This window comes from Procambarus clarkii, chromosome 93 (genome assembly GCF_040958095.1).
Source record: "Procambarus clarkii isolate CNS0578487 chromosome 93, FALCON_Pclarkii_2.0, whole genome shotgun sequence".
Lineage (NCBI taxonomy): Eukaryota > Metazoa > Arthropoda > Malacostraca > Decapoda > Cambaridae > Procambarus > Procambarus clarkii.
The window spans coordinates 1209637-1237136 of record NC_091242.1 but is presented as its reverse complement, the minus strand read 5'-3'; the positions used below and the strand labels follow the sequence as shown (position 1 = coordinate 1237136).

Here is a 27500-nt window from a genome sequence, read left to right as displayed (position 1 = left end):
TTCCTTTTCATTGCGAAATATGGATCGTTTACACACTTGAGAGCAGATGTTGATTCTTGACACCTGCAGCCCTGCATATTATTGCTTCCCTCCGGGACTCGGGTCTTTTGAATTTTTGTTTGAGATAAAGTCCCGCATCGCCCGAAATGTTGCCCCGGATCGCCCTCAGCACACCTACACCTTGAAGGTCATGATCAGCCTTGCTCTCTGGTGAAGGTCACTTAGAAGGCTCGACCCATACTCTGTAATTGAAGGTCGACATCTAATTTTAGATCGAGGTGCCCCTATGATAGCGTTGGTGTTCCAAGGAGGAACTCCTGAAATATCTTTCAGGAGTTGCGCGCGCCGCTGCGCCTCACGCCTCTCAGCTTGTTTCCCGCCTCTGAGCGTGTTTCCCGCCTCGCAGCTTGCCGCCCACCGCCCAGCTTGCCGTCCACCGCCCAGCTTGCCGTCCACCGCCCAGCTTGCCGCCCAGCTCGCCGCCCAGCTCGCCGCCCAGCTCGCCGCCCAGCTCGCCGCCCAGCTTGCCGCCCAGCTCGCCGCCCAGCTCGCCGCCCAGCTTGCCGCCCAGCTCGCCGCCCAGCTTGCCGCCCAGCTTAAGCAGCATCAGGAGCCAGCCTGGCGCCACGGCTGGCCCAGTTGTGGACCAGCTGATACTGAGGGTGAAATCGATGTTGTAGAAGTGAGGGCGGCGTGAGGCGGCAGAGGATTGGTCCCCCCCCCCCCCCCCCTGGCACTGCGACACCGGCCAGACCTTGCGGTACCTGCCCTCCGCCCGCCCACGGTGGCACCTGCCCTCCGCCCGCCCACGGTGGCACCTGCCCTCCGCCCGCCCACGGTGGCACCTGCCCTCTCCACCCACCCACCCGCCCACGGTGGCACCTGCCCTCCGCCCGCCCACGGTGGCACCTGCCCTCTCCACCCACCCACCCATCCGCCCACGGTGGCACCCGTCCACCCTCCCACGGTGGCACCCGCCCACCCACCCATCCGCCCACGGTGGCACCCGTCCACCCGCCCACGGTGGCACCCACCCACCCGCCCACGGTGGCACCTGCCTTCTCCACCCACCCACCCACAGTGGCACCCGCCCACGGTAGCACCTGCCAACTCCACCCACTAACAGAGACATCTGCTATATGTCGAACGTAAACAACATTGTCCTCTTTGCGTCGTCTATCATTTAGATATTTAGTAAACATTTCACGGCGATAACATTTGGGCTAATGGGCGGATGTGGAGAGATAGAGAGGGAGGGAGCGGGGGGGGACATACGACTTGACAATGGGACCCGAAACGTCCCATTGGGACCTATTATTTTCACATGTGTGGGTTGGCTTCACTGTGTAGTGTCAAGGCACATAATCTTGCGGTTATGTGAGTCGCTGCTTTCGCTGTCCTGTCTCTGACTAGGCCTTCCGTCTGACGGTCTGATCACCTAAACTGTTGGTGTTAGCAGCTCGCAGGCCACTGTAGGTCTCACACCGCGGGCATGGTACACTATAAGTGTGGGTTCTCATGTCCTCATGAATAGAATTTAGGGGTTTGTTAGTAACTCGCCTTATAGATAGAGGAGATGATAGTAGTGTGTGTGTGTGTGTGTGTGTGTGTGTGTGTGTGTGTGTGTGTGTGTGTGTGTGTGTGTGTGTACTCACCTAGTAAGTACTAGGTGTGTGTGTGTGTGTACTTACCTAATTGTGCTTGCGGGGGTTGAGTTCTGGCTCTGCTCGACAAAGAGTGTGTGTACAAAACACACACACACACCCATGTTATGTGGCGGGCAGAGACTGGTCTATAGCCTGTATCTCGCGGATGAGAATATTTTATCTGGGAAATAATGACTCGTCCAATGGAAGAAGCCCATTAAGGAATGAGAGACGTCCGCAGTTTTTTTAAATCGGATCGTCTCCGTTTTCTGAGAGCTGCCACGAGTGCTCAGGTGCGCTGCCGACTCGAGGAGGGAAATAAGTCAAAAGTCTCGCCATTCTCCATCTTCCAGTTCCATTTATTCTCCTTGTGTAGCTTTTGAGTGTTCTCCTGCTTGACCCCTGTTTACTGGGCCACGTGGTCTTCCCGGCCTGACGCCTGGTAAGGTCAATTACTTTGCTTTTCTGGTATTTAAGGGACTGTGAGCTTGGTCATCTGGAGTGGGTGGGTTTGGAGGCAGAGATGCAGACACGAAACCCCTACCCAGGGCACGGGCACACGACCCCTTCCCCCTACCCAGGGCAAGGGCACACGACCCCTTCCCCCTACCCAGGGCAAGGGCACACGACCCCTTCCCCCTACCCAGGGCAAGGGCACACGACCCCTTCCCCCTACCCAGGGCAAGGGCACACGACCCCCCCCCCGATACCCAGGGCACGGGTATGGGGAGAAAGTCGAGCATTCAGGGGAGCCGGTCGGCCGAGCGGACAGCACACTGGACTTGTCATCCTGTGGTCCCGAGTTCGATCCCGGGCGCCGGTGAGAAACAACAGGCAGAGTTTCTTTCACCCTATGCCCCTGTTACCTAGCAGTAAAATAGGTACCTGAGTGTTAGTCAGCTGTCACGGGCTGCTTCCTGGGGGTGGAGGCCTGGTCGAGGACCGGGCCGCGGGGACACTAAAGCCCCGAAATCATCTCAAGATCTCAAGATAACGGGCACACGACCCCCCCCTACCCAGGGCACGGGCACACGACCCCCCCCCCCTTACCCAGGGCACGGGCACACGATCCCCTGGGTACGAGTACTTATGCTGATAACATAAGAATCTTAAAGACTAAGGAGATAAGGGGCACTATGAGCGAGGGCGGTGACCCACGGAGGTGTCCGTATGGGTCCTCATCTTACAGTAGTTTGCTAAATGTGTTGACGGGAATTTCAGCTCCTGGACCCCGACTCTAGCCTTCATCCATATCCTTCCGTTGTATTTGTGTTTCTTGTGGCATATCCTGGCCTTGGCATTCCCTCTTTATCTTAGACGCCTCCACAAAAAAGAAAATGTATATATGCTGGTTAGCATTGTAAATGTATGGCCACGTCTGTGGTAGAAAATAATAATAATAAAAAAATCTCTCTTTATTCACTCTTTGTAAGAGGACTATAAGGTGGTTACGAGGATCAATATCCCGCGGCCCGGTCTCTGACCAGGTTTCTTGGTAGTCTGGTCAACCAGGCTGTTAGACGCTGCTGCTCGCAGTTTAATGTATAAATTACATTCAGGTTTCCTTTGGAGGGTTTTATCAAGTTTCTTTCTAAACACTGTGAGAGGTCGGCTAGTTATTCCCCTCATGTTTAGAGGGAGAAGTGTAAAGCTCCCTTGATGTTGATAAACTTGTCTGTCAGTCTGTCTTGCCCAGTCTAGTGACTTTGAGATAACTTGAGATGATTTCGGGGCTTAGCGACCCCCGCGGCCCGGTCGTCGACCAGCCCCCCTAGTGACCTCAAGGTTTCCACAGCCTGCTTTCCAAACTTGTGCGTCAGCCTAAGGTGATGAGAAAAGGGGATTTTCTCATAAGAAAGCTGAGAAAATCCGTAGGAGCCGTGCGGAGGATTCGAACCTATGTTTTTCTTCGATTACTGTAGGTTTGTGCAGCATCCTTTCTGACCAGAGGATATGATACCTGGTTGATGGGGTTCTGGGAGTTCTTCTACTCCCCAAGCCCGGCCCGAGGCCAGACTTGACTTGTGAGAGTTTGGTCCACCAGGCTGGTGCTTGGAGCGGCCCGCAGGTCCACATATCCACCACAGCCCGGTTGGTCCGGCACTCCTTGAAGGAAACAATCTAGTTTCCTCTTGAAGATGTCCACGGTTGTTCCTGTAATAGGAGATATAGGAGACGGTGTTCCATCCTTTAGAGCACCGAAATGTGAGCTCCTGAGGGCACAAACTTGTCTCTCAAGGTTTAAGTATCAGAGTCACTCAGGAGTTTATGGACTTGACCTTGTGGAAGTTAAATGATTGTTTGGGTGGCGCCCGTAACTGTGGCGCCCGTGACTGTGGCGCCCGTAACTGTGGCGCAGCTAGAGAAATGTTTTACTCCTGTTTGTCAGGGAAATGTGGCACATCACAGGATGTAATCTGTGCAGCCTTTGTCCGTATTTAAATTATCTGTGTATAGTCTTTGGTACTATTGGAAATTGACGCTATGATTAACGTAGTCGATGCGTTGGTTAACCCTCCTTGTCTTTAAGGCGCCCCCCCCCCTCTGCCTATCCCCTCCTTGCCCCCCCTATCCCTCCTTGCCCCCCCCTATCCATCCTTGCCCCCCTATCCCTCCTTCCCCCCCCCACTCAGGCGATCCATTCTATCCACCTCCATCTGGCGGCGGCGGACTGGCGACCCCAGCACTTTTTCTGAGTAAGGCAACTTATGTACTGTGGTGGGGGTCGAGTGGCAGGTGTGTGGGGGGGTCGGGGAGACGGTGCCAGATGCCATAATTGTGGTATTTATAGCAGGCACTGGCACCCATAGCAGGGTGATGGGGAGGGCTTACAGCATGGCGAGAGGAGGCAGATAGGGGGAGGGAATTGGCAGCAGGGGAAAGGTTGTACATGAAATTAAAGTTATCACTGCCTACCTTCCCTTTCTTCTTTGTATGTAGGTGGCGGGCTTGCCCGGGTGATCTCGGTGTTAGTGTGTGGTTATCATTGTGTTATCAGTGGTGAGGGTGTGGCTCACGTGGTTATCATTGTGTTATCAGTGGTGAGGGTGTGGCTCACGTGAGCTGAACCTGCCCGGAGTGTGGCGCCTGGTGTGGTCAGAAGGGGCCAGATTCATGAAGCAGTTACGCAAGCACTTACGAACCTGAACATCTTTTCTCAATCTTTGGCGGCTTTGTTTACAATTATTAAACAGTTAATGAGCTCCGAAGCACCAGGAGGCTGTTTATAACAATAACAACAGTTGATTGGCAAGTTTTCACGCTTGTAAACTGTTTAATAAATGTAACCAAAGCCGTCAAAGATTGAGGAAAGATGTATACGTTCGTAAGTGCTTGCGTAACTGCTTCGTGAATCTGCCCCGAGGAGTCTTCCCCGCTAGATCATGGGGTTGTTGTTGTTGTTGTTGTTATAGATTCAGCTACTCGGAACAAGTTCCGAGTAGCTGACGATCCCAATAATTTAGGTGCTTTATCGCGTCTATGCGTGCCGTATATGTTCTCTGTATTCCCTCTATTTCAGCAATCTCTCCTGCTCTGAAGGGGGAAGTGAGTGCTGCCTGATACCTGCTTGATGGGGTTCTGGGAGTTCTTCTACTCCCCAAGCCCGGCCCGAGGCCAGGCTTGACTTGTGAGAGTTTGGTCCACCAGGCTGTTGCTTGGAGCGGCCCGCAGGCCCACATACCCACCACAGCCCGGTTGGTCCGACACTTCTCTTAGAAAACAGTCCAGTTTTCTCTTGAAGATGTCCACGGTTGTGGCTAAACTGAGCTCCTTTAAACCGGATAAACCCTCCGGTTTGTTTGGTCCTGAAGGGGAGTCTAATTGTCTATCTTGTGGCGTAACAACGAGGTCATTGACACTATAAACGCACTTATTAATCTAATCTTTGAGTTATGTTTACACTGCTCCGCTCCTGGCAGGAAGAGATCAGTAGAAGAGAATGTGCAGCATTCTGCCCCAGCAGAATGAGCCGGTCGGCCGAGCGGACAGCACGCTGGACTTATGATCCTGTGGTTCCGGGTTCGATCCCGGGCGCCGGCGAGAAACAATGGGCAGAGTTTCTTTCACCCTATGCCCCTGTTACCTAGCAGTAAAATAGGTACCTGGGTGTTAGTCAGCTGTCACGGGCTGCCTTCCTGAGGGTGGAGGCCTGTTCGAGGACCGGGCCGCGGGGACACTAAACTCCCCAAATCATCTCAAGATAACCTCAAGAGAACCCAGCAGGTGCAGACGAGTTATACCTTGAGGTTGGAACACGTACAAAACATGTCTCCCAAGACGAGACGTTGCTGGCTAGGTCGCACTAGGAAATATCTACCAGTCATTCTTACCACTGTGAGTGAGTTTTATGTAATATTCCCTCGTTAGTGCCGGAGGTTCTAGTCTCTCATAACTCCTGACGTCATTCAACACTCTCATAACTCTCATAATATAACTCTCTCATAACTCCTGACGTCACTGACTCTCATAACTCCTGACGTCATTCAACAGACTCGGTTAACCTGAATGGCGACAGGTTTCCCTCCACTGGCTTTTAAACTTAAGCTTTTTGTTTTAAACTTAAGTTTTATTTATTGACTTTGTTTAAGCTTTTCATTACGTGCTGAATTAAAGGGTAAAAATATTAATATATCCACTGGAGTTCGAGCTAATCCGAATCGTCTGTTTTTAATACATAATCACAAACGCACAATCCGGGTTATGTTCATTGTCTGATACTTGCATATGTTGGTGTTCCTTGTGGTCCCTGTATCTACAGACCCAAGGGATAGGGAGAGAGTGAGAGAGAGAGAGAGAGAGAGAGAGAGAGAGAGAGAGAGAGAGAGAGAGAGAGAGAGAGAGAGAGAGAGAGAGAGAGAGAGAGAGAGCGAGCGAGCGAGAGAGCGAGAGAGAGAGAGAGCGAGAGAGAGAGAGAGCGAGAGAGAGAGAGCGAGCGAGAGAGAGAGAGAGCGAGAAAGAGAGAACGAGCGTGAGGGGGAGCGAGAGAGAGAGCGAGCGAGAGAGAGAGATATGGCTAGCTCCGACCTGTGCCGTTGCGACATCTCCACAGAGAATACTTATATAGACGCTAAGAGTCGCCAGTTTTATGGAAGATTAACCACTCGCTTTAATCTTGAAAAGTTTGTCGACTGTGTGGAACTGTGTATTCTTGTGTTTATTTTTAGGTCTCTTTATATGTTGCTGCTGATGTCTGTTATAGGTTTAGATTCAGCTGCTGGGAACACACGGTTGCAGATCCTGCTTCATCTTGATAGGGAGATTATGCAGGCAATAGGGAGAAGTCCTATTTAGATCATGCAGCTGTTTTCGTCTCAGGATTGTTAAGGCAGTGTTCAGAGATGGATGATTATATGTGAACCAAGAGCGGAGATGAGTGGTAGTAGGAGAAGGAGGAGGAGATAAGGACACAGGGGGGAGGGGATAAGGGAGTGTAAGAGATGAGAAGAGACGTGGACTGACACTAACAACTTCCTTCCTCTTGACTAACGAGGCCCCTCCCTTCTACGTCGATTCCTTTCCCTCGTCCCATCCCAAAACCTTATCCTGACCGCAGTGCTATATAGTCGTAATGGCTTGGCGCTTTCCCCTTGATAGTTCCCTTCTTCCTCTCCCTATCACTACCTTCCCCACTACCCCTCTCCCCTAATACCCACCGGTTGGCCGAGCGGACAGCACGCTGGACGTGTGATCCTGTGGTCCTGGGTTCGATCCCAGGCGCCGGTGACAAACGATGAGCAGAATTTCTTTCACCCTATGCCCCTGTTACCTAGCAGTAAAATGGGTACCTGGGTGTTAGTCAGCTGTCACGGGCTGCTTCCTGGGGGTGGAGGCCTGGTCGAGGACCGGGCCGCGGGGACACTAAAGCCCCGAAATCATCTCAAGATAACCTCAAGATAACCAAGATAACCCTCCCCCATAACACATTGCTACATTTTGAGAGACCTGGGAAGAAAAACAAGGGAGATGGCGAAGAACAGATTAGAAGGCAAAAAAATATGCACAATTGATGAACGGAGAAATTGATGCTAAAGGCGAAGAAGAAGGAGCAGGATTAAGAGGTCATGGAGAAGGAAGACGAGACACAGGAGGAGGAGAAGCTGTGCCCAACAGTGAGAGAGAGAGAGAGAGAGAGAGAGAGAGAGAGAGAGAGAGAGAGAGAGAGAGAGAGAGAGAGAGAGAGAGAGAGAGAGAGAGACAGAGAGAGAGAGAGACAGAGAGAGGGGAAGATGAGAGATATTAGAAAACTGTACAAATATGTGATGAACGGAGGGAAACACAGGCACGTTGAGGCCCAGAAGAAATACGTTTGAGTGAGAGAAAAGGTAATTTGTTGAGAGGTGATTGGTGGGTCAGGTCAGTCAGCCAGCCAGTCAGCCAGCCAGCCAGCCAGCCAGCCAGCCAGACAGCCAGCCAGCCAGCCAGCCAGCCAGCCAGCCAGCCAGCCAGCCAGACAGCCAGCCAGCCAGCCAGCCAGACAGCCAGCCAGCCAGCCAGCCAGCCAGACAGCCAGCCAGCCAGCCAGACAGCCAGCCAGCCAGCGAGCCAGGCAGCCAGCCAGCCAGGAAGTCAACCAGCTAGCCAGCCAGCCAGCCAGGAAGCCAGCCAGCCACAGCCAGCCAGACCAATCACTCAGCCGATGGCTGCCCCTCGGGTAGCCAGCCATTGTTCCAAAGGTGCCCACGACAGCCACTAACAGAACCACAACACTATATAATATAATCGCCTTAATGGTCCACACACCTCCGCTTCTGACCCCCCCCCCCCCCGGTCTCTCAACTAGTACGTCTTATTCTGTACGTTACGGTCCTCCATGTACAAATTACAGAGTACTGGGGAAAGTACCGGTCCACATATATCCACATTTTCTATAAATGGTTAGGTTAGGTATGGGTGCCTATGTTTCTGGTTAGGTTAACACTATTGTGTACCTTACCTACCTTGAGGTGCTTCCGGGGCTTAGCGTTCCTGCGGCCCGGTCGTCGACCAGGCCTCCTCGTTGCTGGACTGGTCAACCAAGCTGTTAGACGCGGCTGCTCGCAGCCTGACGTATAATCACAGCCTGGTTGATTAGGTATCCTTTGGAGGTGTTTGTTGAGTTCTCTCTTGAACACTGTGAGGGGTCGGCCAGTTATGCCCCTTATGTGTAGTGGAAGCGTGTTGAACAGTCTGGGGCCTCTGATGTTGATAGTTCTCTCTTGAACACTGTGAGGGGTCGGCCAGTTATGCCCCTTATGTGTAGTGGAAGCGTGTTGAACAGTCTGGGGCCTCTGATGTTGATAGTTCTCTCTTGAACACTGTGAGGGGTCGGCCAGTTATGCCCCTTATGTGTAGTGGAAGCGTGCTGAACAGTCTTGGGCCTCTGATGTTGATAGTGTTCTCTCTTGAACACTGTGAGGGGTCGGCCAGTTATGCCCCTTATGTGTAGCGGAAGCGTGTTGAACAGTCTGGGGCCTCTGATGTTGATAGTTCTCTCTTGAACACTATGAGGGGTCGGCCAGTTATGCCCCTTATGTGTAGTGGAAGCGTGTTGAACAGTCTGGGGCCTCTGATGTTGATAGTTCTCTCTTGAACACTGTGAGGGGTCGGCCAGTTATGCCCCTTATGTGTAGTGGAAGCGTGTTGAACAGTCTCGGGCCTCTGATGTTGATAGAGTTCTCTCTCAGAGTACCTGTTGCATCTCTGCTCTTCAACGGGGGTATTCTGCACATCCTGCCATGCCTTCGGGTCTCGTTTGGTGTTATTTCCGTGTGCAGGTTTGGGACCAGCCCCTCTACTATTTTCCACGTGTAAATTATTATATATCTCTCCCGCCCTCCCAACTGTAGGGAACTTGACCCATCATTCTGTAAACCCATGCTTCAAGTATTGTGTTCTTTCTTACCTATCGCCCCTCCTCCCACTTGTGCCATGCCTTTTGTGGTCTGAAACAAAAAATACAGATGTTTGTTGTGGCTTTTTGGGACGCTTATCCATGAGGAGTTGGATAAGGGGCGAGGAGTGGGGAAGGGAAATGGGCAGAGAGAGAGAGAGAGAGAGAGAGAGAGAGAGAGAGAGAGAGAGAGAGAGAGAGAGAGAGAGAGAGAGAGAGAGAGAGAGAGAGAGAGAGAGAGAGAGAGAGAGAGAGAGAGAGAGAGAGAGAGAGAGAGAGAGAGAGAAAAAGAGAGAGAGAGAAAGAGAGAAAGAGAGAGAGAGAGAGAGAGAAAGAGAGAGAGAGAGAGAGAAAGAGAAAGAGAGAAAGAGAGAGAGAGAAAGAGAGAGAGAGAGAGAGAGAGAGAGAGAGAGAGAGAGAGAGAGAGAGAGAGAGAGAGAGAGAAAAGGAGAGAGAGAGAGAGAAAGATGTTAAGATGTATACCGACGGTGTTAATGTCCTTCCCGCCTGCTCTGGAACATTCCAGGCTAGAGCCGCAAGCCTCATCAGTGTTCCAGCTTCCACTTACAACCGCTCTCAAGTCCAGTCTGTCTCTCGCCTCACTGCCCCAGGATCTGGCTTGAGGTAGGGTGCAGATTGTGTTGTTGGAGGCGGGCTTGGGGCCAGGACAGGGGCCGTAGGCAGGCTTGGGGCCAGGACAGGGGCCGTAGGCAGGCTTGGGGCCGGGACAGGAGCCGTAGGCAGGCTTGGGGCCGGGACAGGAGCCGTAGGCAGGCTTGGGGCCGGGACAGGGGCCGTAGGCAGGCTTGGGGCCGGGACAGGGGCCGTAGGCAGGCTTGGGGCCGGGACAGGAAACAGATGAAACGAGTTTGGTGTGTGTGCGCTTGCTGAGTTGTGGATGCATAGTCATGTCACCCTCCCGTCTCCTTGCCTCGCCTCTCTCTCTCTCTCCTCCCCCCCCCCCCCCTTCTCTCCCTCTCAACACCCCCCCCCCCCTTCTCTCACCAACCCCCCCTTCTTCTCTCCCTCTCCCATTTGACGACTAACATCCAGGCATTAGGTTAGGCTCCTTAATGTCTTGACAGCATTACTAAGATGCCATTGTCGGTCGCAACAAGCTTATGGAGATGACAGAGTCGATCCCTCACGGCTCATATCCTCACATACCAAGCTGGTGGGCGACTGTCAGTACTCATGTGTGAGTGTAAACATATATATACGACCTAGGTCGTGCTGTCCGAGCCGGTCGGCCGAGCGGACAGCACGCGGGACTTGTGATCCTGTGGTCCTGGGTTCGATCCCAGGCGCTGGCGAGAAACAATGGGCAGAGTTTCTTTCACCCTATGCCCCTGTTACCTAGCAGTAAAATAGGTACCTGGGTGTTAGTCAGCTGTCACGCGCTGCTTCCTGGGGGTGGAGGCCTGGTCGAGGACCGGGCCGCGGGGACACTAAAAGCCCCGAAATCATCTCAACATAACCTCTCAAGATAGATGCTGCCTCGCCGAGCACCCAGGCTCTAGCTCCTGGGCTGTGACACCACTATTGTTTACCGTAGTGTGTGCTACTATAGATAGATAGATTTATAGATAGATATTTAACAATGTGAAGTAAACATTAGGTGATTGTCCTAAAAGTTCTGGAAATACCAATTAAAGTGAAGACTTGAAGCTCAAGACGAGTCGACTGTCTTGGGGAAATATTACAGGAGCTTTAGGGAGGATTATTGTGAGATCGTGGCATATGGTGGCTGGGTCCCAGCTGGCGGGGGAAAAGTCAAGCAGGGCAGGGAAATATGATCCCCGTGCTCCTCACACACTCTGGGGATTGGTGAGATAACAGTCTGGGGGAAAATGGTTATCTTGGGGGAGGGGAAATGCCACATTTTCGGGGAATGTGTCAAAGTTTTTTTTTTTAATTTTGCAATTATTTTGAAAATTCTGTTATTTTTTTAATGTTTGAAAATGTCAGAAACTATTGAGATACGGCCACCATTTTGTAATCACGAATGGGGAAACTGCTACAGTTGTATTGAATTTTGTGTTGTACTAATTGTATTTTTAAAATACAGTATTTTATAATTGACACGAACAGAATGCAAAACACTCGGAGGTTTCTGCAGTTTTTCATTTTTGTTTCCATAATCATTATATCCTAAGGATCGTTGGTTTACCACAAGAGAATGTGGTTGACCACATTCACACGAGAACCACAATTAATCCCCATATAGTTAGTCTCTGCACCACACACTTTCCCTTCAACGTTGCAAGCTCCTGCTCCAAGCAACAGCCTGGTGGACCAAGCTCTCACAAGTCAAGCCTGGCCTCGGGCCGGGCTTGGAGAGTAGGAGAACTCCCAGAACTCCCTCCAAGTACATCACACACTCTCCTTTTTTTGTTTTTAAACCTTACACTGTATTATATAATACTAACTAGTAATTCCTTAAGCCAGTTGTTGATGTGAGAGACACTTGGCGTAAGCTGTGTGTATACTGACCGATGTTAGAGTATGCAAAAAAAATGCTTCTGGGGAATTTTTCTTATTAAGGCTGCTCAATAGCTCGGTCGATGGAGCTTGGACCTCACACACGTGGGGATCCACGGTTCGAGTCTCCTACAGCCCAAGTGAATGGACTGGTGTTGAGATAGATACGGCCCATTACAAGAATTGGTTGCAAAGTAATGTTTCTCTTCAAAACGTGTTGTCAGTCAATCAGTCTCCTGCTCTCCTTTAGAAACTCTTGGCCATTGGGAAAATATCAGAGATAAGGTAAAGTATGGCATACTGCTGGGGTGAATGGTAGAGTTTCAGAATGGTAGAATGCTTGGAGAATGGTAGAGTTTTGGGTGAAGGCGTTGGACATCCATGGGGGGGGGGGGTGGACACGGCCGTGAAAAAATGGAATCTGGAGCGTAAAATTGCAGCGGTCGTGAGGGAGAATGCAAATTGAACTTGGTTAAAATTCCACATTTGTGGGAAGAATGTTAAAGTTTTCGGGAAATAATACAGGCAATACAGTGTTTACATTTACATGTGTGTGTGTGTGTGTGTGTGTGTGTGTGTGTGTGTGTGTGTGTGTGTGTGTGTGTGTGTGTGTGTGTACTCACCTAGTTGTGTTTGCGGGGGTTGAGCTCTGGCTCTTTGGTCCCGCCTCTCAACCGTCAATCAACAGGTGTACAGATTCATGAGCCTATTGGGCTCTATCATATCTACACTTGAAACTGTGTATGGAGTCAGCCTCCACCACATCACTTCCTAATGCATTCCATTTGTCAACCACTCTGACACTAAAAAAGTTCTTTCTAATATCTCTGTGGCTCATTTGGGCACTCAGTTTCCACCTGTGTCCCCTTGTGCGTGTTCCCCTTGTGTTAAATAGACTGTCTTTATCTACCCTATCAATCCCCTTCAGAATCTTGAATGTGGTGATCATGTCCCCCCTAACTCTTCTGTCTTCCAGCGAAGTGAGGTTTAATTCCCGTAGTCTCTCCTCGTAGCTCATACCTCTCAGCTCGGGTACTAGTCTGGTGGCAAACCTTTGAACCTTTTCCAGTTTAGTCTTATCCTTGACTAGATATGGACTCCATGCTGGGGCTGCATACTCCAGGATTGGCCTGACATATGTGGTATACAAAGTTCTGAATGATTCTTTACACAAGTTTCTGAATGCCGTTCGTATGTTGGCCAGCCTGGCATATGCCGCTGATGTTATCCGCTTGATATGTGCTGCAGGAGACAGGTCTGGCGTGATATCAACCCCCAAGTCTTTTTCCTTCTCTGACTCCTGAAGAATTTCCTCTCCCAGATGATACCTTGTATCTGGCCTCCTGCTCCCTACACCTATCTTCATTACATTACATTTGGTTGGGTTAAACTCTAACAACCATTTGTTCGACCATTCCTTCAGCTTGTCTAGGTCTTCTTGAAGCCTCAAACAGTCCTCTTCTGTTTTAATCCTTCTCATAATTTTAGCATCGTCCGCAAACATTGAGAGAAATGAATCGATACCCTCCGGGAGATCATTTACATATATCAGAAACAAGATAGGACCGAGTACAGAGCCCTGTGGGACTCCACTGGTGACTTCACGCCAATCGGAGGTCTCACCCCTCACCGTAACTCTCTGCTTCCTATTGCTTAGATACTCCCTTATCCACTGGAGCACCTTACCAGCTACACCTGCCTGTCTCTCCAGCTTATGTACCAGCCTCTTATGCGGTACTGTTTCAAAGGCTTTCCGACAATCCAAGAAAATGCAGTCCGCCCAGCCCTCTCTTTCTTGCTTAATCTGTGTCACCTGATCGTAGAATTCTATCAAGCCTGTAAGGCAAGATTTACCCTCCCTGAATCCATGTTGGCGATTTGTCACGAAGTCCCTTCTCTCCAGATGTGTTACCAGGTTTTTTCTCACGATCTTCTCCATCACCTTGCATGGTATACAAGTCAAGGACACTGGCCTGTAGTTCAGTGCCTCTTGTCTGTCGCCCTTTTTGTATATTGGGACCACATTCGCCGTCTTCCATATTTCTGGTAGGTCTCCCGTCTCTAGTGACTTACTATACACTATGGAGAGTGGCAGGCAAAGTGCCTCTGCACACTCTTTCAGTACCCATGGTGAGATCCCATCTGGACCAACAGCCTTTCTAACATCCAGATCCAGCAGGTGTCTCTTGACCTCCTCTCTCGTTATTTCGAACTCCTCCAAGGCCGCCTGGTTTACCTCCCTTTCTCCTAGCACAGTGACCTCACCCTGTTCTATTGTGAAGACCTCCTGGAACCTCTTGTTAAGTTCCTCACACACCTCTCTGTCATTCTGTGTATACCTGTCCTCGCCTGTTCTAAGTTTCAATACCTGTTCTTTCACTGTTGTTTTCCTTCTGATGTGACTGTGGAGTAGCTTTGGTTCGGTCTTGGCTTTGTTTGCTATATCATTTTCAAAATTTTTCTCTGCTTCTCTTCTCACCCTGACGTACTCATTCCTGGTTCTCTGGTATCTCTCTCTGCTTTCTGGTGTTCTGGTATTCCGGAAGTTCCTCCACGCCTTTTTGTTCAGTTTCTTCGCTTCCATACATGCCCTATTATACCATGGATTCTTCTGTTGCTTCTCGGATTTTTCCCTTTGGGCCGGGATGAACCTGTTTACTGCCTCCTGACACTTTTGGGTAACATAGTCCATCATACCCTGTACAGACTTATCTCTGAGGTCTGTGTCCCAAGGTATTTCACTTAGGAAACTTCTCATCTGTTCATAATTCCCCTTTCGGTATGCCAGCCTTTTGATTCCTAGTTCTTTTTGGGGGGAGATAAGTCCTAGCTCTACCAGGTACTCAAAGTTCAATACACTGTGATCACTCATTCCCAAGGGCGCTTCCATCTTAACTTCCCTTATATCCCATTCATTTAGGGTAAATATCAAATCAAGCATTGCTGGTTCATCTTCTCCTCTCATTCTTGTTGGTTCTTTGGTGTGCTGGCTTAGAAAGTTTCTTGTTGCCACGTCCAGCAGCTTAGCTCTCCATGTTTCTGGTCCTCCATGCGGGTCTCTGTTCTTCCAATCTATCTTCCCATGGTTGAAGTCTCCCATAATTAGTAGTCCAGATCCATTCCTGCTAGCAACAGAAGCTGCTCTTTCTATTATGTTAATGGTGGCCATGTTGTTTCTATCATATTCCTGTCTAGGTCTTCTGTCATTTGGTGGTGGATTATATATGACTGCGACTATAATTTTTTTCCCTCCATTTGTTACAGTACCTGCTATGTAGTCACTGAAACCTTCGCAGCCCTGAATATCCATCTCCTCAAAATCCCAGCCTTGTCTTACCAGCAGAGCTACACCACCCCCACCTCTTCCTTCCCTCTCTTTCCTCATAACATAATAGTCCTGTGGGAACACTGCATTTGTTATCGTTTTCGTGATCTTTGTTTCTGTGAGGGCTATTATGTCTGGGTTTTCCTCTAGTACCAGTTCTCCAAGCTCATTTGCTTTATTTGTAATTCCATCTATGTTTGTGTACATTGCTTTGAGGCTCACTTTCTTCTGTCCCTTCTCAAATCGCCTCCTTGGTGAGTGTTCTGCTGGTGGGGGAGGCTGTTCCATGGGTGTGAGGACCTGTGAGGTGGATAACAGGGTCTCAGAGGATACTGGGATGAGGGGCGGGGGATCCAGTGTGTGTGTGTGTGTGTGTGTGTGTGTGTGTGTGTGTGTGTGTGTGTGTGTGTGTGTACTCACCTAGTTGTGCTTGCGGGGGTTGAGCTCTGGCTCTTTGGTCCTGCCTCTCAACCGTCAATCAACTGGTGTACAGATTCCTGAGCCTACTGGGCTCTATCATATCTACATTTGAAACTGTGTATGGAGTCAACCTCCACCACATCACTGCCTAATGCATTCCATCCGTTAACTACTCTGACACTGAAAAAGTTCTTTGTAACGTCCCTGTGTGTGTGTGTGTGTGTGGGTGTGGTATACATGGGGAGGGGGAGGGGGCAGGTGGAGAGATGGGTGTTACCGGAGTGGGGGGCCGCTGAGTCTATCTTGTATAATTTACCTGAGTGAGCTGTTACGGCCTCACTCACGTAATAACACTACATTACACTATATACACCTGTGTCCCGTTACCGGTGTTTGCTGCTGTTAGTGGTGTAGGTGGAGTTACTGCTGCTGTTAGTGGTGTAGGTGGAGTTACTGCTGCTGTTAGTGGTGTAGGTGGAGTTACTGCTGCTGTTAGTGCTGCTGTTGCTGTCAGAGCTGCCCCATTTCACCTAACTTGAGGTTACCTTGAGGTGTTTTCGGGGCTTAGCGTCCCCGCTGCCCGGTCGTCGACCAGGCCTCCGAGTTGCTGGACTGGTCAACCAGGCTGTTGGACGCGGCTGCTTGCAGCCTGACGTGTAATCACAGCCTGGTTGATCAGGTATCCTTTGGAGGTGTTTGTTGAGTTCTCTCTTGAACACTGTGAGGGGTCAGCCAGTTATGTCCCTTATGTGTAGTGGAAGCGTGTTGAACAGTCTCGGGCCTCTGATGTTGATAGTTCTCTCTTGAACATTGTGAGGGGTCGGTCAGTTATGTCCCTTATGTGTAGTGGAAGCGTGTTGAACAGTCTCGGGCCTCTGATGTTGATAGTTCTCTCTTGAACACTGTGAGGGGTCGGTCAGTTATGTCCCTTATGTGTAGCGGAAGCGTGTTGAACAGTCTCGGGCCTCTGATGTTGATAGTTCTCTCTTGAACACTGTGAGGGGTCGGTCAGTTATGTCCCTTATGTGTAGCGGAAGCGTGTTGAACAGTCTCGGGCCTCTGATGTTGATAGTTCTCTCTTGAACACTGTGAGGGGTCGGTCAGTTATGTCCCTTATGTGTAGTGGAAGCGTGTTGAACAGTCTCGGGCCTCTGATGTTTATAGAGTTCTCTCTCAGAGTACCTGTTGCACCTCTGCTCTTCAACGGGGGTATTCTGCACATCCTGCCATGCCTCCTGGTCTCATGAGGGTCTCCTAACCGCCGGCAATTCGCTGTTGTCTACAATTCACTTCACAGCTATCCTGTATGTCAGTAATTTTCTTAATTACAAGACGAAGTATACCCCTGTGGCATAGTGTAATACGTGCTTCTTAAACCTTCAGACGCAAGTGTCATATAACCGGATAAAATATAGTGTATGATGGTTAAGTAAGACACGGTTGCACACACAATACGGAATACAGCGTTACATACAATAGCTGTTACGAAAAGTGCATAATTGGCAGTGTTGTAAGTGGACACGCCTTGACAGCATAATGTGACCAGGCTCATTTGCTTTGTAAAACGCACCGTTGAATAATCAGTATCCGGAGAGAAGAGGGAGGTATAGTGAGGGTATACCGGACCCCAGTCTGGCTTGGACCCTGTCGTGGCTGGACCCCCGTAAACCACCGCCTGCAGAGTGTCCAAGTATCCGGTTGGTCCTGCCGTTCTTGCGAGCGTCGCGGCCGGTGGAAGACTTCATTTATAGGGGTGCAGTACTGGTTCTCCTGGTGGCACGCGACCGCTTGGGTTAAGCGAGCCAGGGAGAGAGAGAGAGAGACACTTAGTGTGGCAGTGTTGACACTCGCTAATACTACTTCTGTGGCTCTACCACCACCCCGACACTGAGCCATGTCTCGCGCTGATAATACTGAACACTTGGATTACCAACGTAAGTTTATGGTTATTGTTCATAACATATTAACCATATTTTTGTTTACAGTGGTTTGTTCTATTTTGTCTTGCCTCGGTGATTGTCCAGCTTGAGGCAGGTGGTCATGCCTCGGTGATTGTCCAGCTTGAGGCAGGTGGTCATGCCTCGGTGATTGTCCAGCTTGAGGCAGGTGGTCATGCCTCGGTGATTGTCCAGCTTGAGGCAGGTGGTCATGCCTCGGTGATTGTCCAGCTTGAGGCAGGTGGTCATGCCTCGGTGATTGTCCAGGTTGAGGCAGGTGGTCATGCCTCGGTGATTGTCCAGCTTGAGGCAGGTGGTCATGCCTCGGTGATTGTCCAGCTTGAGGCAGGTGGTCATGCCTCGGTGATTGTCCAGCTTGAGGCAGGTGGTCATGCCTCGGTGATTGTCCAGCTTGAGGCAGGTGGTCATGCCTCGGTGATTGTCCAGCTTGAGGCAGGTGGTCATGCCTCGGTGATTGTCCAGCTTGAGGCAGGTGGTCATGCCTCGGTGATTGTCCAGCTTGAGGCAGGTGGTCATGCCTCGGTGATTGTCCAGCTTGAGGCAGGTGGTCATGCCTCGGTGATTGTCCAGCTTGAGGCAGGTGGTCATGCCTCGGTGATTGTCCAGCTTGAGGCAGGTGGTCATGCCTCGGTGATTGTCCAGCTTGAGGCAGGTGGTCATGCCTCGGTGATTGTCCAGCTTGAGGCAGGTGGTCATGCCTCGGTGATTGTCCAGCTTGAGGCAGGTGGTCATGCCTCGGTGATTGTCCAGCTTGAGGCAGGTGGTCATGCCTCGGTGATTGTCCAGCTTGAGGCAGGTGGTCATGCCTCGGTGATTGTCCAGCTTGAGGCAGGTGGTCATGCCTCGGTGATTGTCCAGCTTGAGGCAGGTGGTCATGCCTCGGTGATTGTCCAGCTTGAGGCAGGTGGTCATGCCTCGGTGATTGTCCAGCTTGAGGCAGGTGGTCATGCCTCGGTGATTGTCCAGCTTGAGGCAGGTGGTCATGCCTCGGTGATTGTCCAGGTTGAGGCAGGTGGTCATGCCTCGGTGATTGTCCAGCTTGAGGCAGGTGGTCATGCCTCGGTGATTGTCCAGCTTGAGGCAGGTGGTCATGCCTCGGTGATTGTCCAGCTTGAGGCAGGTGGTCATGCCTCGGTGATTGTCCAGCTTGAGGCAGGTGGTCATGCCTCGGTGATTGTCCAGCTTGAGGCAGGTGGTCATGCCTCGGTGATTGTCCAGCTTGAGGCAGGTGGTCATGCCTCGGTGATTGTCCAGCTTGAGGCAGGTGGTCATGCCTCGGTGATTGTCCAGCTTGAGGCAGGTGGTCATGCCTCGGTGATTGTCCAGCTTGAGGCAGGTGGTCATGCCTCGGTGATTGTCCAGCTTGAGGCAGGTGGTCATGCCTCGGTGATTGTCCAGCTTGAGGCAGGTGGTCATGCCTCGGTGATTGTCCAGCTTGAGGCAGGTGGTCTTGCCTCGGTGATTGTCCAGGTTGAGGCAGGTGGTCATGCCTCGGTGATTGTCCAGGTTGAGGCAGGTGGTCTTGCCTCGGTGATTGTCCAGGTTGAGGCAGGTGGTCATGCCTCGGTGATTGTGGTTGATTCAGCTGGTGGGTGAACTTGAATTTTACCTGTGGCCGGTTCCTGGAGTTCTTTCCCTTCCCGTCGTGGGTCCACACTGTTCCTTGCTGTTACCTTACTTTGTAGTGCCCACAGATCCCCCACAACCCGGCTGGTCCTACGGGAACTTACACGCAGGAACTACACGAACTAAAAGTCCCCTCCATCCACCTCTGTTCGGGTAATCTTTCTTGTACGCGGTGAAAGGAATATGAAAAGCCGCGGTCCTGTGTTGCTGATGATGACAAGAGGGTGAGCATGAATGCTATGAAGCTGCAGTTCATGATATTGGTGTGCCACAGGGCTCAGTATTGGGGCCCACTGCTGGTGTGCCACAGGGCTCAGTATTGGGGCCCACTGCTGGTGTGCCACAGGGCTCAGTATTGGGGCCCACTGCTGGTGTGCCACAGGGCTCAGTACTGGGGCCCACTGCTGGTGTGCCACAGGGCTCAGTACTGGGGCCCACTGCTGGTATGCCACAGGGCTCAGTATTGGGGCCCTCTGCTGGTGTGCCACAGGGCTCAGTATTGGGGCCCACTGCTGGTGTGCCACAGGGCTCAGTATTGGGGCCCACTGTTGTTAACAACCGACATCAACGACCCTGGAAACACAAACCGAAACTGTCTCTATTTTCCGCTTGTTACAACTTGTAATAAAGTTGTTACATCTTGGCTTAACGTGTTTATGACGTATTAGAACGTTGTTACAACTTGCTATATTGCTTGTTATAACTGGTTAGGTGTTAAAACTTGTTGGAACGTTGTACCAACGTCGTAGTTTCGGTGTGTGTTTGGCGGAGACGTAGTTGGTGGAATGTCGCCCAATAATAACAAGTATGCAGAGGACACAAAGATTGGGAGTGTGGTGAATACCACAGGTGACTGATGAACTAGCTGTGGAGCCGGTCGGCCGAGCGGACAGCACGCTGAACTTGTGATCCTGGGTTCGATCCCAGGCGCCGGCGAGAAACAATGGGCAGAGTTTCTTTCACCCTATGCCCCTGTTACCTAGCAGTAAAATAGGTACCTGGGTGTTAGTCAGCTGTCACGGGCTGCTTCCTGGGGGTGGAGGCCTGGTCGAGGACCGGGCCACGGGGACACTAAAGCCCCGAAATCATCTCAAGATAACCTCAAGATAGCCCGCGACAATGGGTTCAAACTGGTGAAATTTCGTAAGAGGAAGTAAATAGGGAAGTAGGGAATAAATAGATGGGTCAGCCTCGTACAGCTACAGGAACTCAGAATGAATATAACCCTTTGAAATTGAAATTGAAATTGAAATAAGTTTATTGAGGTAAAATACACACCAAGGGATGAGGTAGCTCAAGCTATTCTCACCCCGTTCAGTACATCGTGTTGATACATACATAGACACACATCACAAGCAATAAACATATTACCAAACATTCTGAGAGATAAACATCTACATGTCCTCCTTTACACAAGTAGTATGGTATCAGACGTCATATATAACCCTTTTGTTAGATAATATCGTTGCTAAATGTCTTACTAGAGGTAACACAACTTAAGAGGCCCAAGAGGCCTAGGTTAGGCCCCCAAGAGGCCTAGGTTAGGCCCCCAAGAGGCCTAGGTTAGGCCCCCAAGAGGCCTAGGTTAGGCCCCCGTGTGGCCTAACCGGTCCACACGGCTCGTCATTAGAGTATACTTTCCTAGTTCAGTTTCTACCTACAGACGTGGCCATACATTTATACAGTGCTACCTGGAGCATACCTCGAGCATACTTGGCTAACCAGCATATACATACATTTTCATCTGTCCTACATACACATGGTTAGAGAGCCGCTGTAGTACACAGACGGGCTTTGAGCATTCACCCACAAAAGATGATTCTTAATCAGATATGTGTTAACCCGAGAGAGGCTTCAGCATCCACTCTCCGCCGCTCACCGGAGCGTTGGAGATGAATATTAACGAGGGGATTAAGACGGGTTCCAGTGCGGGACGGGGGATTAAGACGGGTTCCAGTGTGGGACGGGGGATTATGACGGGTTCCAGTGTGGGACAGGGGATTAAGACGGGTTCCAGTGTGGGACGGGGGATTAAGACGGGCTCCAGTGTGGGACAGGGGATTAAGACGGGTTCCAGTGCGGGACGGGGGATTAAGACGGGTTCCAGTGTGGGACAGGGGATTAAGACGGGTTCCAGTGCGGGACGGGGGATTAAGACGGGTTCCAGTGTGGGACGGGGGATTATGACGGGTTCCAGTGCAGGACGGGGGGATTAAGACGGGTTCCAGTGCGGGACGGGGGATTAAGACGGGTTCCAGTGTGGGACGGGGGATTAAGACGGGTTCCAGTGTGGGACAGGGGATTAAGACGGGTTCCAGTGCGGGACGGGGGGATTAAGACGGGTTCCAGTGCGGGACGGGGGGATTAAGACGGGTTCCAGTGCGGGACGGGGGGATTAAGACGGGTTCCAGTGCGGGACGGGGGGATTAAGACGGGTTCCAGTGTGGGACAGGGGATTAAGACGGGTGCTTGAGGAACCAGATGATGCAAGAGTTGGTGGCGTCTTCACGTCCATCAGGGAGAAACTCTCGAAGAGTCTCCCAACACAGGGACGACACCTAATGCATGAGTTGTGATATGTTGGTGTGAAATTCTGTGGGGTGTTGCAGATGACCGCGCGGCGCGCATGCTGTGGAATATGTTGCAAGGCTCGTATCCATGCAACAAGCAATGGAACCATTACGACTGTGAACAGCCACCATCTATTGATGCTGTTGCTGTTGCTGTTATATTGCTGTGGCGGGGGGAATCGTGAACGAGTTTACCTTGTACGATCTTTTTAATAACGTCCCTCTCCTGCATGTTGTTGTTATAGATTAAGCTACTCGGAACAAGTTCCAAGTACCACGGGCTATGGTGAGCCCGTAACTTACCTGGCACAGGAGCGGGGCAAGTAGCACGGGCTATGGTGAGCCCGTAGTGGACTTACCTGGCACAGGAGCGGGGCAAGTAGCACAGGCTATGGTGAGCCCGTAGTGGACTTACCTGGCACAGGAGCGGGGCAAGTAGCACAGGCTATGGTGAGCCCGTAGTGGACTTACCTGGCACAGGAGCGGGGCGCTCTCCTGCAGTTTCTAGCCTTAGTTAAACTAAGCAGATCACGATAGGGTAGAGGTGTGGCCTTGGGTAGGAACTGGCCAGCTCCAGTATGTATACCAAGGAGATGCTTAAGGAACAAGTTACATCCCCGCTCCTGTGCTGGTAAGTCCACTACGGGCTCACCATAGCCCGTGCTACTTGGAACTTTTGGTTCCCAGTACAACAACAACAACAACAACAGCTTAAGAAACCATCGTCGATCTGTTAGCGTCAGTGACTAGTGCGGTGAGTGATAGCAATGTGCAAGAATGAATTTGTGTGTTAATTGAAGTGAGATTTCCAATGTCTCCCCCCCCCCTTAGCACAGTCTGTTAAAATTGTGACGGGAAATACAATTATAGATTAGAGCATTGTAATAGTGACGTTTTCTATACATTGGCCTCGGCTGGTTAGGTGAGTTTCTTGGGTTTTTACCTATTTTGGTTAGGTAAAACAGTTTCATTTTTATACGGAGTTGCAAATCGAGGGGAGTGTCAGGGGATAGGTATCAAGACACAGGCCACGGAGTATGGTGGTACTGGCAGCCCGGTTGACCAGTCCAGCAGCCAGGAGGCCTGGGGCCAGATTCACGAAGCAGTCACGCAAGTACTTACGACCGTGTACATCTTTCCTCAATCTTTGGCGGCTTTGGTTACATGTATTAAACAGTTTACAAGCATGAAAACTTGCCAATCAACTGTTGTTATTGTTATAAACAGCCTCCTGGTGCTTCGGGGCTCATTAACTGTTGAATAATTGTAAAGAAAGCCGCCAAAGATTGAAAAAAAGATGTACAGGTTCGTAAGTGCTTCGTGAATCTGGCCCCTGGTCGACGACCGGGCCGCCGGGACGCTAAGCCCCGGAAACAGCTCAAGGTAACCCCAAGGTGTGATTATCAAGCAGCTCGGCCAACGCGAGCATGACCACAATACCGTCATCACACACAACTCTGCCATTTTAAACAGCACTACACACAGAAATCACAATTGCGCGATGCATCAAATGTACACATCCACATGGGCCGCAACTTTTTGACCATGTCGTAGCTCAGTCGATTAAGGCAGCGTCTGGGATGCTCTCGGACGCAGGTTCGAATCCTCGTCACGGCCCTTGTGGATTTGTTCATTAAACAGCAGTTCTCGGGCAGTGTTTCGACACTGTGGTTTTGACACAGTAGCTTTGGCAACATTTTAGGATTGGTAGACTTAATTTTGGGAGTAATTAATCTACTTATCTTTTAATCGTAATCTTTAATCTTATCGTAATTTTATGTTTAGTTTGCTAATTCTAATCAGAAAAGCTGACCTAACTTGATTTTTAGACAAATAGGATTTTTCAATTTCAAATTCAAAAACTATTCATAAATGGTTAAGATTTATAGTGGGTTAAACTTTGTAACTATAATAGAACCAGATTTATGTAGCCTCAATGTCTTTGAGAGAGTCGAATCTCCTCCCACAAGTTTTGACCATTTAATGTATTTTTTGGGGTAAAATGTTTACCGTCAGCCTATTGACTGTTCACTAGGCGATACTGTCAGAGGCGGAGGTCTAGTTGTGTCCATAGGTCTATCTTGAGGTTATCTGGAGATGATTTCGGGGCTTTAGTGTCCCCGCGGCCCGATCCTCGACCAGGCCTTGAAGTAGTACTACGAATCAATATCCCCGCGGCCCGGTCCTCGACCAGGTCTTGAAGTAATACTACGAATCAATACACCCCCGCGGTCCGGTCTCTGCCCAAACCTCTTGGTTGGTGGTCTGGTCAACCAAGCTGTTAGGTGCCGCAGTCTGCAGTGCCAATTACATCCCGTATAATAAATTAGTTACCAAATGTGAAGAAAATAAACGGGTTTGATGATGAGAGGCAGATCGTAATGACCCTCATTGATAACTGTATTAGAGGGGAGGTTATTATCAGGAGAAAGCGCCAAGCCATTACGACTATATGGCACTTGGAAGGGGTCAGGATAAAGATTTGGGATGGGACGGGGAGAGGGAAGGAGTGGTGCGCAACCTCTTAGACAGTCGGGGATTGAACGCCGACCTGCATGAGGCGAGACCGTCGCTCTACCGTCCAGCCCAAGTGGTTGGGTGTATATTAGGGGGGGGGAGGTTAGACTGTTAGTCACGGGAGACATCTCCCGTCACGCAGGGTGCAGTCGCACCTCCACAGATCTCCAGTATCATCTATTGATACTGGAAATGGCTCAAAAGGGCCACCACTTATGGGCTATTCATGCCCATGCCACCTTTTGGGTGGCTTAATCTTCATCATGAGACTGTTAGTGCCGTGAGCTCCACTACCGCTCCTGGCCAGACTCCACCACAAAAAGTGGTCGTCCTCTGGAAAGTGGCGCTGACATAAGGGCGTAGCTGTCTTCCTTGATCGCCAGGTCACTCTTTGCTCGCATTTATCTGCAGGGAAGGATGCCTAGACCGCTGCTTTACAGTCTACACTTACGGGCTCACCATAGCCCGTGCTACTTGCCCCCCTCCTGTGCCGGGTAAGTCCACTACGGGCTCACCATAGCCCGTGCTACTTGCCCCCCTCCTGTGCCAGGCAAGTCCACTACGGGCTCACCATAACCCGTGCTACTTGCCCCCCTCCTGTGCCAGGCAAGTCCACTACGGGCTCACCATAACCCGTGCTACTTGGAACTTTTTGTTCATAGTAGCTGAATTTAAAACAACAACAACAGCTGTTTTACATTTGTGTGTGTGTACACATGTAAGATGCTGGGGACTCCAGAGAGAGAGAGAGAGGTGAGGGTTCGATCCAATTGTACTGCCTTAGTATTTTTCTTATAGTTCCAGCGTTAAGATTGTATAGCTTCTGCACGGTGCTGCTCTTAATGTTGTTGTATTTGTCGCTGTATTTCTGTGCGCTTTTGACATTTAAATTGTATTAGAGGCCCCGGATGTTGACAACATATTGTGCAATGTCATTTGTCAACATTTGGTTATACTGTATTTTCTTTGCGTTACATTATAAAGTATTATGCTGATTTTATTTTAAGCGGGTTATAGTGGGTATGTGGGCCTGCGGGCCGCTCCAAGCAACAGCCTGGTGGACCAAGCTCTCAGTTAGAGGTAATCCTAGAACCCCCATCCAGGTACAATCCAGGTACTTGCACCCTTCACTGCAACTCCTGTGTTGTTTGTTGTTATAAATTCAGCTACTCGGAACAAGTTCCCAAGTAGCACGGGCTATGGTGAGCCCGTAACTTACCTGGCACAGGAGCGGGGCAAGTAGCACGGGCTATGGGTGAACCCGTAACTTACCTGGCACAGGAGCGGGGCAAGTAGCACGGGCTATGGTGAGCCCGTAACTTACCTGGCACAGGAGCGGGGCAAGTAGCACGGGCTATGGGTGAACCCGTAACTTACCTGGCACAGGAGCGGGGCAAGTAGCACGGGCTATGGTGAGCCCGTAACTTACCTGGCACAGGAGCGGGGCAAGTAGCACGGGCTATGGTGAGCCCGTAACTTACCTGGCACAGGACTGGGGCAAGTAGCACGGGCTATGGTGAGCCCGTAACTTACCTGGCACAGGAGGGGGGCAAGTAGCACGGGCTATGGTGAGCCTGTGGATTCCTGTGTGTTATGCTTGGCGCTTTATCCTGACAGTTCCCTTGATTGATGAAGATTAAGCCATTCCCAAGAGGTGGCACGGGCATGAATAGCCCGTAAGTGGTATATTTTTTTGGAGTGAATGTGATTTATAAATAATACCCATCCGTTCCTGTTTGTTACGTAGTCGCTCACCCATGTCACTGATCCTGTGATGACATCTTCAAGAGAAAACTGGACTGTTTTCTAAGAGAAGTTCCGGATCAACCGAGCTGTGGTGGGCATGTGGGCCTGCGGGCCGCTCCAAGCAACAGCCTGGTGGACCAAACTCTCACAAGTCAAGCCTGGCCGGGAGTAGAGGGCCGGAGTTCTTCTACTCCCCAAGCCCGGCTACTCAGGCCGGGCTTGGGGAGTAGAAGAACTCCCAGAACCCCATCAAGCAGGTATCTTGTAAGCCTCTCAAGGGTATGTAGTTCCTTCGGCGTTGAACTGTGTCAAAGGCTTTTTGGCAGTGTAGAAATACACAGTCCACCCAACCTTCACAGTCTTGTATTTGTGTTCCTGTGTGTGTGTGGCTGAGGGGTGACGGGTGTATTGATTTAACGAGATGTTTACCATGCTAGGAGACATGGGACGGGGCCGGGGGTAAGACACTATAGGGGGGTAAAAATAGCCTAAGATACTCTATCCCTTTGAGATGTATTTCTTTCTTGTCTCAATAAACATACTTGAGAGGAAAGTTCATCTTCAAGAGGAAACTAGATTTATTCCTCCAAGGAGTGCTGGATCAGCCGGGCTGTGGTGGGTATGTGGGCCTGCGGGCCGCTCCAAGCAACAGCCTGGTGGACCAAACTCTCACAAGTCAAGCCTGGCCTCAGGCCGGGCTTGGGGAGTAGAAGAACTCCCAGAACCCCATCAACCAGGTATCAACCAGGTATACTTGAACTTGAAGCCACTATAACCTGGGACAAGCACGCTGTGGCTGGTTGATACCTGGTTGATGGGGTTCTGGGAGTTCTTCTACTCCCCAAACCCGGCCCGAGGCCAGGCTTGGGGAGTAGTCAAAATCAACCAGGTAACCAGGCTTGACTTGTGAGAGTTTGGTCCACCAGGCTGTTGCTTGGAGCGGCCCGCAGGCCCACATTATCACCACAGTCCGGTTGGTCCGGCACTCCTTGGAGGAAACTTATCTAGTTTCCCTTTGATGTCCTTTTGGTCAGCTAGAAACATTGCAGTGTTCTGTACTGACAGACGACTATCTCTGACTCTCTTACATGGTCTTCAGTGTTTCTGTTCCCCCGTTTTGCTTCTAAACTGCCTTGTAAGCCTCACTTGTTTAAAGGTTTAGGTTACATCTAAACCTGCCGTAGAGTGACCTCGTTGAAACACACTGATATAGAGGTAGTGAGAGGTGGTGATGGGTTTATAAGGGTAAGAGCAGTACCTCCCTAACCCCAGATAAGGCAACCTCTTACCTATCAAGGTAAGGTAACCCCACACACTTCCCTTTAGTTCGTAAGCAAAAAG

At 50.6% G+C, this 27500-nt stretch overlaps 1 protein-coding gene across 13 annotated transcripts in view; it reads left to right on the top strand.

Annotated features, from left to right (window-relative positions):
- Positions 1-27500, top strand: part of LOC123746870 (adenosylhomocysteinase-like 1) — a 306477-nt gene that overhangs the window by 230297 nt on the left and 48680 nt on the right. Inside the window, exon 1 of one of the 13 annotated variants that reach the window (XM_069319588.1) lies at positions 17622-17676. The exons of the other annotated variants lie outside the window; for them this stretch is intronic. Within the exon in view, the coding sequence (XP_069175689.1) occupies positions 17637-17676 (40 nt within the window). The 5' untranslated portion in view covers positions 17622-17636. Of the gene's footprint in view, positions 1-17621; positions 17677-27500 lie in introns of those variants that run through there. 13 annotated transcript variants of the gene reach the window in all.